General features: G+C 48.9%; 1 protein-coding gene across 1 annotated transcript in view; it reads right to left on the bottom strand.

Annotated features, from left to right (window-relative positions):
• The window catches only part of LOC144735219 (Wilms tumor protein 1-interacting protein homolog), a 67,807-nt gene extending 60,597 nt beyond the window's left edge, over positions 1 to 7,210 (bottom strand). Inside the window, exon 1 of the mRNA XM_078617696.1 lies at positions 6,074 to 7,210. Coding sequence (XP_078473822.1) covers positions 6,074 to 6,390 — 317 coding nt within the window. The 5' untranslated portion in view covers positions 6,391 to 7,210. The remainder of the gene's footprint in view (positions 1 to 6,073) is intronic.
• Positions 7,211 to 14,591: the final 7,381 nt, after the last annotated feature.

The raw sequence follows: 14,591 nt of genomic DNA, 5'->3' as shown, positions 1-14,591 counted from the left end.
TGATCACAAAGAGTAACAAAGAGAACAGAATCGTTTTTAAATTAAGAGGCTAAACAATCTCAATTTTAAAAAAAATTCTCCCCAAAGATCAACTTTTACACGTTTCACCCTCGGGGGTAGGGAATGGCAAGTAACTGCGGAATAACAATAACAATCAAAGTCACCATCACGTACACGCCCTCGGCACCAGTGAAAGGGAGCGAGAGAAAGGGGGCACGCGAAAGGTGAGAGCCGTTTTCAGTGCTCGTACGATGCGCGAGGGAAAGAGCCCAAGCCTAGCATCACGTGTGATGCTCACACATACTCTTACCTATATAGCCCCTTGTTACAGCAGCTCTTTTGCCCACTTCAGCATTTGTTTCTTGCTGTGGTTGTCCCACCTGATGACGGACGCTTGTGTTGCGCCCGAAACGTCGTGATTTATTATTTTATTTCTATTATTATTTCTATTCTTTTTATTTTTTTACCTACGCGACTTTACCGAAAAAACCTAAGAGTATGAATCCTTGCAGTCACGAAAGCTTCACATCTAGAATGCTCACACATCAGAGCACCCGGTGGCCCAAGGGCGGTCAGGGCAGGCTGGCCACCTTTAAACATTCCTGTGTCAGTGAGCGAGGCTACAAGGGGATGATGGCAGGGGGGCGGGGGGCAAGCTCACTGCTCGCAAACAGCCTCGTGCCTCCAGCCCAAGGCGTGACTTCTCAGCTATTAGCCCTGACCAGGTCCAGGTTACCTTCATCTTTCAAGGCTCCACCCTATCCGCATATTATGCCTCGGTAAGGTCAACAACTCTGCTGCTGCTGGTCAGGTCAAAGGTTGCTCCCGTCTCTCTCCTGATCAATTCATTCTTTCTCCTGCTTTGGCCACGGGTGTCAATTTTTTGGGTTTTGTTTGCCGACATCACAGCGGGTATATCTTGCAATCCACGTGAGGTTTTCTGTCCAGGTCCAAAGGGCTGCTCTTGGCCAAAGCGACTGTATGGGCGAAAACCGTCGGCTCTCCCCGCTTCCACGAAAAACTCACTTCAATGAGTGTCTATGGTTCAGACCAAGTGCTACTCTCCCTGCGGAGGAATGCAGCTCTGCCCAGTCCACTACCATCAACCACTGGACTCATTTGAAACCCTTACTGCTCGCGCTGAACAGTTTGGTGACTAATGCATGGAATAATTGCCAACGCTTGGGGCTGGCCAACTCCGCTAATATCCATGTCCAAATATCCTATACACTGTATTGTTAGCTCTGGTGGTATTAATCCACAAAACTAAAAGTAACTATTGACTGTTGTTGACACTTTGCGTACACCGAATGCACGCCGGTGTTATGAAGTCAGTTATGAGCGCCAATTGCCGAGAGAGAGAGAGAGATCTCACTTAAAAAATATTCAATTTTAAATATTCCGCCGTTTCGTTTTGACAAAGAGACCCCGAGGTTGTTGGAGCAATGCCCACAATGGGAAAGCCTGAAGCTGTGGAAGGGGGATAAACGAGGGCGATGGTGGTCAACGGACGAATCGAATCTCAACGTTTATTCACGACACCACCACCCATCGTCGTCATCGTCGTAATCAACGACGACGTTCTCAAACGGAGATGAACACGAATACCAACACACATACTGACTCCGACTTTTCAAGTTCCCCCCACCCACCCCAAACCCCGGTTCACTAACTTGCGGAATATGCAGACTGTGCAATCATGGCATCAGCGAAACGGAATGTGACAGGGAGGGTGGGGGGGGAGGAATGGGAGAACATTTCAACAAATGAGTGAGCGGGGTACGACAATTTATTTTTTAACGGCCGCTAATTAAATGTTGTGAGTTCCAGGATCAAAACCCGAGAGTAATTTCTCGACACAGGAACTCCAAAATAGCCAACGCTCGGCAGGTCACTTCAGAGTCAGCGTGTACAATAAATGCTCTCAGTATAGCCGGGCCCAGCACAGCTGCTCATATACACGCGACCCGATAATTAGATAATCAGCACCGCTAACGATAACTATCATGATAATGGGGGAGGGGGGGGGCACAATTATCATAGTGTCGCGGTGACGTAAACGACCAACTGAAAGGATGTCAACCAGTTTTGTGCCAATTTGGTGAACTTTGAACAAATTAAGTGCAACGGAAAAAAAATATTCGGCTCTGCCCACCAAAGGCTTAAACCCCCATGGAAGTTCTCCTCCATTGGAGGCGACAGCACTAGGAGTTGCACCAAGGCCGTAGCCATGGAGTCAACATTGGGGGGGGGGGTCCAAATTATTCCAGGGGGTCTGGGGGTCCCCCCCCCCCAGAAATAAATCCAAATTTGAAAACTAATTTCCTGCCATTTCCTGCCTAGAATATTTAAAAAATTCACTAACACATATGATGGACTTTTGATTTTTTACAATAATGTCTAATAGTGTTTTGTATTACATTTCTGTTTTTTCTTTTTTTACCTTTTCTTGTTTCATTGTATGTAATGGCAGAGATTCGGGATTAATAAAGTACAACCATAACCACAATCATATAAACAGAAATCTATTTTATAGCAATATATTGGGGGGGATATTTTGAGCATATTTTACTATGGGAGGAGGGGGGGGGGATGTGTGTCCCCCAATATATATTATAATTACGGCCTTGAGATGCACAGACCCCGTCCATCCACACAGCTACACAGCACAAAGCCCTTGTGGATAGTTCGATAAAATACCTCCATTGATTTCTCCCCCCCCACCACCCCGTGAACTTGTACAGCTTTAAATAACAAAGGGAATGTGTCGCTTCATGCACTAGAAGTGTGCGTTGATGCAAAGAATGAATCCTGCTGCACAAAAAGTAGCCACAGATACCTGACCGGAACAGCTCTCCCTGAGGCCAGATATTTCAATGATGAGCAGCTAGTCTGGCCCTGAAGACCCCACCCCTGGGGCCAGAGTGTAAAGGGCACTTAAAGTCACGCACACCACCTCTACATCCTCCTAATATCCATCATCTCAAACTCCAGATCATCCAAAATGCCACCGCCAGACTTCTTGCGTTTATCTGCAACTGAGGCCAAGGCCACGTGTTTCCAAAACTCTGGCTCACAATCCAGGGCTGGATCAAACTACAGGATCACACTCGCTGTGTTTTTTTAAAGATACCCACGATGGGCTCTTTAACCCCTGCCTGACTCTTCCCTCTCTTATCTAACTCTACACCCCTCGAGCCGTGATCTCATGCGAGAGGTTGCTCCTTCTCCTCTGCTGCACCCGCTGTCTGAAAATCCCTCCCACGAGACACTGCTCGCTGTCAAACCCACTTCCCCTGTTAAAGTCCTTCCTCATTTCCTCTGCCTATGTCTTTATTTTGAAACATAAAAATATATAATTACACACTCTGTGAATCCAAAATTATAGTTCTGGTGACTTTTTTTTCAAAGAGCATCATCGCATTATACGATTGCATTAGCCATGTAAAAAAAAATGTATGAACACAAGTTCAGTGAAAATTATCTTGCGATGATGTTCATTGCAAGAACGCTATTAGAGTGATTGGCTACGTACGTTCAACGTACATACTTGAATCATGATCTGAATCATGAGAACTAATTCCGAAATTGGAACAAAGGATGAAGAGGGAACAACAACGCGTGGAGATGCCCATGTTCGAAATCAGACTTAAGAGAGGCAGGAAGCAGAGTGCGTGGAACAGCAGACATATGTTACATTATAAAGATTATAACATAACGACTGTTAAGAAAAGTCGGCGGCCTTGACCAAGACACATTCGCCAGAAGTGATAATGGGACAATGGATAACTCGTGACAGAATGACAACCAATGGAGTGGGTCGCCGCGGTGGTGATGTTAACTACCTCGCCTGGCATGCAGGAGGTCGTGGGTCCGATCCCAACATTGATGCCTGTATATTTAGACGTTGCACGTCTCTCTCCACGTGGTCGTGTGGATTTTCCTCCGGGTCCTCCGGTTTTTCCCTCCACATTAAGAATCAACGTGCAATTAGAGTATATGGCTGCTATACATTTCTACGCGATAAGCCACATCGTTGAGCTATCATGTGTGGGCTGGTCGATTCTGAAAAAGAGCTACATAGCTCATGGGGCTTACCTGGTAAAATAAAAAGTTTAGTTTAGAGGAAGCACCCCCAGAGAACAACCACCTTGGAAATGGAACAATTGGATCAGTCCACGTGCACGAGATGGAATAGATTGTAGGAGATGGTGTGTAAATACCTGTCAACCCCTTATCAGTGCCTACCTTATTACAGAGCAATTCAGACCTTACTGGTCACCCCTTGCCCTTATAAATCTCAACGTTCATCCTACAAACTCCCATCACAAGCGAGAAACACAAACAAATAGACACAAAACTATTTTTTGCCCGTATTGAAACGTCTGTACGCTGTACGGACCTGAAAACTCGATTTCCCTGCACAAGAAAATGGGTAAACCGTATGGTTTGAAAGGTATGCGTGTACCATTGTGGGATGACGAGACTGTGAGCGAAGGATTTACTGCATGGGGAGGGTCCTTTATCCAGCAGACCTGTGACCCCACAAGCATGCTTGTGCACACACACTGATGTGGCCCAATCTCCCCCACACAATCACTCACATATAGCAGAAAAGGCAAAGGTCCCCCGTGTAGCCTTTAATAGACTGTTGGGGCAAGTGTTGTTAGCAAAGCACCTATGATAGCCGGCACGGCGCACGAGGGGGTGGGTGGCCAGTACCACGCCCGGCCGCCTTCGTCTCCCTAGCGCCGATGTTTACACATCGCACCAGGCACTCATTTGAGGCCGAGTCGACCTAGGGGAGGTCCAGGACCGGTTCAGATAATCGTCACCGGTGTTGGCCGTGAGCGGGAATGGAACTAACCGCTACACTACCGCTCCCCATATACACAGGCGCACACACACACAATCACTCAATCACAGACAGACACGTACACACACCGATCCAAGTTCCCATTCACAACGACAACACAACAGCCGCCATTTGCCAGCCACAAAGTGGCGGTGACGTCACCGCGGCGCTTGTGCCAGGCTAGGTGCACTTCGAGGCCACTTGAAGTGTCCGGTAGACACGACGGCAGGAGGTCATGGGACAGACCCAGGTGTTTATGGGATGACTGAGATGACTGGCAGAGGATGCGGCACCTGTGCCAACACAGTGCCCATACACATGAACACGCTCGAAAACAAGACACACACAACAAAGACAAAGGCCCCCCCTCCTCCCGGGTAGCCTGTAACAGACTGTTGGGGCAAGTGCTGTTAGTGAGCACCTACGAAGGCCGACACGGCACACGAGAGGGTGGGTGGCCAACACCACGCCCGACCGCCTTCGTCTCCCCAATGACGATGTTTACTACACACCGCGCCAGGTACTCATTTGAGGCAGAGTCGACCTAGGGGAGGCCCAGGATCGGTTCCGATAATCGTCACCGGGTGTTGTCGGGCTGCGAGCGGGAATCGCGACTCGGGTCGCAGGGTTCGTAGTTCGGCGCGCTAACCGCTGCGCCACCGCTCCTCCTCCCCCCCACCAACACCACCCCCCCACCAACACCACCCCCCCACCAACACCACCCCCCCACCAACACCACCCCCCACCAACACCACCCCCCCACCAACACCACCCCCCCACCAACACCACCCCCCCACCAACTCTCTCACCACCACCCCCAACAACACTCCCCCCACCACCACCCCCAACAACACTCCCTCCACCACCACCACCTCCCCCCCCCACCATCACCACCACCACTCTCCCCACCACCACCACTCCCCCCTACCATCACCACTACCCCCACCACTCCCCCCACCACCACCACTCCCCCCACCACTCACCCCCCCCAACACCACTTCCCCCACCACCAACACCACTTCCCCCACCACCAACACCACCACTCCCCACCACCACAACCCCCCCAACAACTCTCCCCCCACCACTCCCCCCCACCACCACTCACCCCCCCCCAACCACCACCACTCACCCCCCCCAACCACCACCATCACCCCCCGACCAACACCCCCAACCCCCCCACAACACCCCCACCACCACCTCCGGCCGCCACCAACTGACCTGCCGTGCCCGCCGTCGCCGTAGATGCGGAGCCCCGCGAGCACGGCCGCGACGTCCCCGGGCCCCGCGGGGGGGTACCCACCGGGCCCCGCGGGGTACCCACCGTGCCCCACCGGGTACCCACCGGGCCCCGCGGGGTACCCACCGGGCCCCGCGGCCTCGAACTCTCGGGGCACCCCGGTGGGGGGCCCCCCCCCGTGCAGAGCGACCCCCCGGGACCCCCCCAGCCTCACGTCCTGGGCCCCGGGGCCCGACCGCCTCAGTCGCAGTGGCCCCTCGGCCGCCGTGGAGGCGAAGTCCTTCTCGCAAGAGCCCATGGCGAGCGTGGGGAAGGGTTCAGCCTGGGTAACCTCCTCCTCCTCGTCCTCCTCGTCCTCCTTCTTCACCGGTGCTGGGATGGAGGTGGAAGGAGGAGCACGATGATGGAGGGTGATGCGGTGATGATGGACGTGGGGTGCTGGGATGGAGGATGATGATGGAGGATGATGATGGGGGAGGTTGAGGATGATGGAGGTGGTGATGGGAGAGGGGACCCGCTTGCCCTCCGTCACCACTCCCCGTCGGTCAGGGATGAAAGCGGTGGAGGCGAGGGGGTGACGACGGAGAGAGATGAACAGGATTGAGGAGGTGATGGTGGGTGAACGTGGGAGCGAGGCGATGGAGGTTGTCGACCGAGACGATGGTCGAAGAGGCGATGGAGGGAGGGGGGGGGGAGCAGCCACTCGTGACCGCCGTTCCCACCCGCGGACGAGATGATGATGATGACGACGACGACGATGGCGTTAGTGACGAGGTGACGGTAAAATCACCCGGGAGTCACTCGCGCCCGCCCGGCTCCGTGCGCGGCGGTGGAGCCATGAACCGAGCAGCGGTGACGACTCTGATGCTGCTGCTGCCGATGTCTGCGTTGAACGTCCACGATCCTTTCCTTTCACCGCTTGCTCGCCTGCAAGAGCGAGAGAGACAGAGCTAGCTATGATGGCAGAGTTTGTAGGGAGGCGTTGGGGAAGAAAGCCGACGACGACGATGCTGCCGCTGCTGCTTCTGCTGCCGCCCGCTGCTTCGATGTGCGCGGAACCGCTCCCCCCGCCCCCCCGTGCGCCGACACCGCCGCCACCGACGCGCGGAGGGATATCTCCGGCATTCCGCGTGACGCGCCGCGCGCGCAACGCACCACGACAACGGGCGCGCTTCCTCCGATGGGTGGGTAGTAGGGGGTGGGTGGTTGGGGGTGTGAGTCCGCGCGCGCCAAGTAGTGCGTGGCGTGGCGAGGCTTCGCGCGCTCGCGGACGGGTCACGTGGCCGGGGTTGGCGTTGGGTGGATGCGTGGAGGGGTGGGAGATGAATCGGGAGAGTTGGGAGGGGGGGTGATTCTGGGTCGTTGGGGGGGTGATGAATCGAGGGAGTTGGGAGGGAGATGATTCTGGGACGTTGGGAGGGGTGGTGATGATTCTGGGTCGTTGAGAGGGGGGAATTTATCGGGAGAGTTGGGAGGGAGATGATTCTGGGTCGTTGGGAGGGTGGGCGGTGGGAGAGGTGGTGGTGGGAGTAGGATGGGGATAGAGAGAGATTACGGAGAGTATGATGATGATGGGGGGGGGGGATATTAGGTGGGGAGAATTTGATGCGGAATGGAGTGGGAAGCTGTAGAGAGGTACGATAAGTGGGGTGATGGATGGAGGGGGGTTATGTAAACTATAAAAATATAACCCTGCATTGATGCGATACAATAAAAACTATAAACTATTTTTTTAACCCTGCCAGGTATGGCTCACTTGACTTTGCAGAAGCAACCTGACCAAAAGTTATAGCACAACAAAGTGGCTTATCATCACGTGGACATGTAGAGCAGCCCAATGCTCTAGGCGCGTGATGTTGATTCTAAATGTGGAGGGAAAAAACCGGAGGGCCCGGAGAAAAATCCACGCGACCATGGAGAGAGACAGAGAGAGAGGCGTACAAACTCCAAATATACAACAGGCGTTCAGGGTCGGGATCGAAACCACGACATCCTGCATACCAGGCAAGGGATGTAATTCGATGATATGGGATGACAGGGGGTGATGGGAGCAACGAAGACGGATGGCGGAGGATGTTAACTGCTAGAAGAGGGAGGGATACGCCACCAGGTGTGATGATGGAACATGCAGGCGTCGGGGTCACGGGAGAGCATCCAGTGTCCTTTAGCAGGGACCCTGAGTTGATCCCAGAGAGAAGGGAACCTCGTCACCACATCGTGTGGCTTGACTGGCCCAAGCTCACCCCTCGTCACACACTCCACACCAAGTGCCCTTGTAAGCTTCAACTTGTCGCTTATCTGTCAAATTCCTGTCCGCAAATCCTCGTATCTGCGAAGGGCCAGTGCTCTTCCTATTGCGTGACACCAGATGCATCTATTTTTCGTTGTTCGAAGGCCCTATTCCCGTCTATCTCGAGTGAGATGAAGTAGGTATTGCTCGGCCACTCTGCACTGTGCTAGCACGGTGCCTGTGTAGAACCGAGTGCTTGTTTGCAGTTATTCCGCCCTGCACGCATATTGTGTATGTATGTTGAACTTCTTTCGCACCGTACGGAGCCAACCGTGCTAATAGCGGGGTGTCGGGGAAGGCAAACAAACGAAACACAAAAAAAACTGTTCTAAAGAAATGAGGGTTCAATCTCGACTTTAAAGTGCGTAACTCCAATGGCTTTCTAATATCGGACGGCCGCAGGAGCGCATCTGAAAGCGCGCGATGCGGTCTGACCGTCTTTGTTCGATGGCCAGCAGCCAAAAGCCGCCGCTGTGAGGATGGTCGGAGTTCGTGTGATGATGGTGTATGCTCCCCTTGACGAGATCAGGGAGGTATCGTGGTTCATTTGGGCATTAAGCCCAACAGGGATTTAAAATCAGGTGTAATGGGGTGGGAAAGTGGTGGCCCAGATAAAACACGCATCATGCTAAACTTGTCATTTAAAAGCTATATTCGCAGGTATTCACTGTTTAGCTCAGTAGAATGGGGGGGGGGGGGTGAATGTCTAAGACGCGTCATCTGTTTGTATTGCTTCTTAACGTAATCGGTTTACTTTCTGAAATGTTTGCGGTCACGTGGGAGCTCAGTCGCTGAACCTCAACGAGTGGGGAGCAGCTAATACTAATAATACCGGCGCGTATGAAGATATTTAGGTTTATTTTTTTTTAAATGAAGCACGTATGGTTAATCCACAACCCGGATAACCCGCCCACGGATAATTGAGTCGTCTGTATCACTGGCATAAGGGTGTTTGTTTGTCCTTTTTGTCAAATTTGCAAACGGGGCCGTCCACAATTCGAAATGTATAATTGAAGGGACGTGTGCCAATGCTGAACGTTTATAATCAGCACCAAAGGACGACACTTCCAGACCCAGTACCCTCATCCAATTACCTCTTTTTTTTACCCAACAACCAATGAGTTGGCGTTCTTATAGTGATGTATTTTCAACCCCGTGATTAAATTACAGAGTTGTAGCCAGGTGGCTCGGACGTCATAGCGATGAGCTGGCACCACTAAGATCCTGGATTCGAACCCATGTTTCCAGCTGTTAAACGATTAAACCGAGGTTACAAGTGTAGCTAAGTTGATGGTCTCCAACCCGGTTACCAATAACTGTACATACACACACACATTGAATTTCGGTACTCCATTTAATTTGGCTATATTCCAGCTTTGATAAAAAAAATATATATATATCGGTGTGACTGTCACAAAGACTTAGATTACTCTCATTCGCAGAGCACGTGGAGAGGTGTGTTTCCCCTCTACATTGCGGTACAAAGGTCACTTGAAAGGAATCTCAGATGTAGCTCTGTGACAACTGCTTCCGTGTGGAGCCGTTGGCTAGCGCTGAGAGTCGCGCTGCTCTGCGAGAGTCTACAGTGAGTTATTCGGCTCGTGACATTGAGGGGGTGTGTGGGGGGGCGGTGGGGGGAAGAGGGGCATGACAAAAAAACACAATTGTAGCGATTCAAGATCGCAAAACCAATTCGATAAACGATTCTTAATTTGTTTAACCTTGTCATGAAGGTCGTGACCCAAGTGCTATACGCAGAGGTCACGTGAACCCATAACATACAACACATACGAATACCAAAAAAAAGCATTGATCCTCAATCGATATTGTTGGTATCGTTAGATCTCTGCTGAAAAAGTGACCATCAATTGCATCGCTCACAGCTGATGTAAACCAACTTAAACCGCTTTTTGTTAAGTCCCTCTGTGTGACAGACAGTTTTACAAACATCCTCAACGAACCACGAGTCAAGGGGGTGGGGGTAGTGTTGAGATTTAAAGGAATGCGACTCCAGAAACTAAGAAAAACAAACACCTGCGGCTTTTTTTTTGTAGGTGCATATTTGGGCGGTGTGTCACACGCGACAACGGGGTCTTGTCCGGCGAGGGCTGGGGGCAGTCTCATTGCTAGGAAACGAGATTGTGAAAACCCACCGCAGCAGCAGCAGAATCTTTGTGGGACTTTCACGGCAAGACCCACAGCGCCCTCTACACAGAAATGTCACCAGCAGCATCATCATCATCACGATAGCCCAGAGTCGGGGTCTCTATTATCCAATAGGCACAGTAGGTATCGTGCCTAGGGCCTGTAAAAACTAAAGGGCCTACGAAAACAAATGACCACGTTTTTGTTGTTTGTATAACAACTTTTTTAAACCAAGACATCTTCTTGAAAAAATATATATGTATATAGCAAGGATAGGCACAGTGTGTAAATAAAGAGGCAGAGTCATGTCAATCGTTGTTTTTCACAAGGTAAGAGAAATTAATACCGGAGATGACATTTTCGAGAATTTTTTTTCATTGCAAAATTAACAATAACATCTTCAAAGTGCTTATTTTTTCGCACAATCTCATCCTCAACAGAGAGTAGTGCAAGGGAAGACAAAGGCGGCGTTGTCCTACGCGTGAAATAAAACAGTTAGAGCGGAGGTAGTTGTAACCATGGAGCAGCAGTACCAACTTATAAAAGTGATCACGAAAGGCCTATTAAAGAGAAGTGCCTGGGGCCTACAAGAACCTCAATCCGGCCCTGCCCGTTTGTCGTCATTTGTTTCCACTCTCCTCTGTCTTGTGCCAATATGCTCAAGCAAGGCCGTAGCCATGGAGTCAACATTGGGGGGACCAAATCTTCCAGAGGGTCTGGGGGTCCCCCCCCCCCGAAAAAAAATCTAAATTTGAAAACTCATTTCCTGCCTAAAATATTTTTTTTTAATTCACTAACACATAGGATGTACTTTTTATTTATTTTTTTACAATAATGTCTAGTAGTGTATTGTATTACATTTCAGTGTTTTCTTTTTTACCTTTTCTTATTTCATTGTATGTAATGGCAGAGATTCGGGATTAATAAAGTACAACCATAACCACAATCATATAAACAGAAATATATTTTACTGCAATATATTGGGGGGGACATTTTGAGCATACACTGTATTTGAATATTGGGGGGGGGGATGTGTCCCCCCAATATATATTCTAATTACGGCCTTGTGCTCAAGTCGTGGCTACATCTGTCGAGCACCGATCTCTTACGTCGTCGTCAAGCCATTCTCTGTTAGGTCTTCCTTTCTTTGCTCAGCAGCAGCAGTTAAAATAAATGTCATCTACGAAAGAAGAATACGGAGAATGTAATGAGTCTCTCAGAACGCAGAGTACCCAAACTACCCCGCCACGTCCCTTGCCAGAGCAGTGGTTCTCAAACGGGGGTACGCCGAGCGCCTGGGGGTACGCGGACCCCCTGGGGGTGCGCGGACCCCCTGGGGGTACAGCAACAGCCACTGTGATTGCACGAGACGTTTGTCGTCTGAGGGTGGGCGCGACCATTCGTGATTTCAAAAAGAGGGAGGGGGGGAGGTAAAATGTACGATAATTAACGAGTAAATTTTTGTTAAAAGCAAGAATAAGACGACAACGGGGGAGAAAGTTTCATACTCTTAGGTTTTTCGGTAAAGTCACGTAGGTAAAAAATTATAATAAATTAATAAATAAAATAGTAATAATAATAAATCACGACGTTTAAATACTGGTTAAAGATCTTGTCTTTTGGATTTCTCTTCACTCGATACAGTAAATTTAGTTGTGACGGTCCCACCTGAAGACGGAGACTTGTGTTGCCTCCGAAACGTCGTGATTTATTATTAATTTATTTTATTGTTATTTTTACCTACGTGACTTTACCGAAAAACCTAAGAGTATGAAACCTTGCAGTCACGAAAGCTTCAAATCCAGAAGAGAAAGTCACAGCCCGTTAGGCTTCGGTAGATGCGAAGATATTAAGTGTCAAAGCTTCCTAAAAATACAAACAGAATTCAAACAGAATTCCTGCAGTCACGAAAGCTCCAAAATTGAGATACAAACAGAAGACACGGCAAGTTCAATAAAATTGTGTAGTATCAATAATAACAGTGTATAATAATACAAGTGTCGTGATGAACACAGGCTTTGCGCGTTATGCAAAACCGGCACCAGCATTTCCTGAAGAAGTGCATTGTAGTTCCTTGTGTCTGAGGCCATCGTCCGTAACCCTTATCTCGCTAATCTGGGCAAGGAGCATCAACCATCATCCCACGAACTCAGGTTGTCATCCTCGCAGCAACAGCAGCAGCATTGGCGGCTTTTGGCTGAGCCATTAAACAGTGACGATCACGCAATGGCGCGTCCTTTCAGATGCGCTTCTCAGCGGCCGTCTGGAACGCTCTTCCGATTTTAGGAAGCCACTGGCGCTATGTGCTTTAAAATTATCTAGATTGAAAACTCATGTTTTTTATCATTTTTGTGTGTGTGTTTAGTTGTTTGTCTTTGCCCCACACCTCCGATTAGCGGGTTCTAGCAATTTGGTGCACAATAATTCACCACTACAAAAAAGGCTCAAATAGGATCTGGTTATAAGATGGTTTAATTATGACTATAAATGACATTTTAAGTAAAAACATATATTGTAATGTTAATAGGATATATGTTGTTTGTCTCTTAATTGTGATTCTTAATTATGTTATTGTGTAGTTTAATGTTAAGTTAGTTATGCTAAGCCTGTGCTGCTTTTCAGTTTCCGTGGGTGAAAAGTGGGCTCGGTGTTGCCCAATCCTGGCCCAGCTGGCTTTACATTTATGAAAACACAATAACAGAAAATATATATTGCAGCTCAATTAATTATACATCAATGAAATACATTGTTAAAGTGAATCGTGACCACTTATATGTGCAGCAGGTATTTTTTTTAGGGAGGCTGAATTACATTTTGGGGGAGGGTTAAATAGTTGTACTTTTAAATAAACACTGTGCATTGCTACACATTGAATATGTCTGAATATATATTTTATGAAAAGCCAAACACGAGAGACAACAAGGTGCCTAAAAAGCTTCATAACTCATCGGATTGCTCCAGTAAAAATAAATAAAAATCTTCAAAGAGCACGTGGCAGGCTGACTCGTCCCGAGGGCACGGGTTCATCGATGGCGCCAGTTGCACCGCCGCGCTCTCTACTCGGGATGAACTTCTTGACACCACCCTCTTTGGTTTTTTCGGTAAAGTGACGTAGGTAATTTTTTAAAATACATTTAATTTATTTTTTATACATTTAAATTTATTTAATTTTTTTACCTACGTGATTTTACCGACAAAACCAAAGAGTATGAATCCTTGCAGTCACGAAAACTTCAAATCTAGAATTCTTGCACCGCCGTTCTCTCTCCTCGAGATGAACTTCTTGACACCGTCTTGCCGAGTCCCACTCCCGGAATGATACATTTTTGTGTGCCTGTGTCCGGTTGTGTTTGAATGTATACGCTGGTGAAATATGTATGAGGTTGCTATATAAGTCCTGTTAGCCCTCGCCATTCCGCTCGCCTTGTGTTTATACTCGGGCTGTAAAAATTGCGTGTGGGGGGGTGGGTGCATTACCGGTAACCGCATGATTTTTTGTGGCAATGTGGACATTCACCGTGCACAGGCTACACACACAGACGTGTCTCTTATTAATCAGAATATTTGTTTATACTGGAGGAATCTGATGAGCTATGAAGCTCTTTTTCACAGATGTCCAGTGAGGGCCGATAAGAACGTTACAACAACAAACAGTACAAACATGATAGTAGTGCAAAGTACAATAAAGGTAAACAAATCACCGAAACACGTACAAATAAAACTAAACCATCCCCTCCCTACCAGGCAAAGCCCACTGAGATATTAACTTATTTTTCAGAAGACACCTGACCACAAATGGTAGCTAGACAAAGTGGCCCCGTCATTTGGGCAATTATAGCCCCGAAATAATCTAAATAATCTCAGGAGCAATGCATGCATCGGTACGTCGATTGATCGTGCCTATGACCACATCACCCAGGGGGTTAAGGTAAATGAGACTCAGATGGTGATTGGATGGGGTGATCACCGTGCGTAAAACAGGTGCTATCGGCTGTTGCGGGGTCACGTTGTGGGCAGCAGAAAGCAGTGCGAGAAAAAACATAAATTGTTGTACTGTACGTCTA

Source organism: Lampetra planeri, chromosome 54 (assembly GCF_965212315.1).
Source record: "Lampetra planeri chromosome 54, kcLamPlan1.2.h2, whole genome shotgun sequence".
Lineage (NCBI taxonomy): Eukaryota > Metazoa > Chordata > Hyperoartia > Petromyzontiformes > Petromyzontidae > Lampetra > Lampetra planeri.
This window is presented reverse-complemented; position numbering and strand designations above follow the sequence as displayed.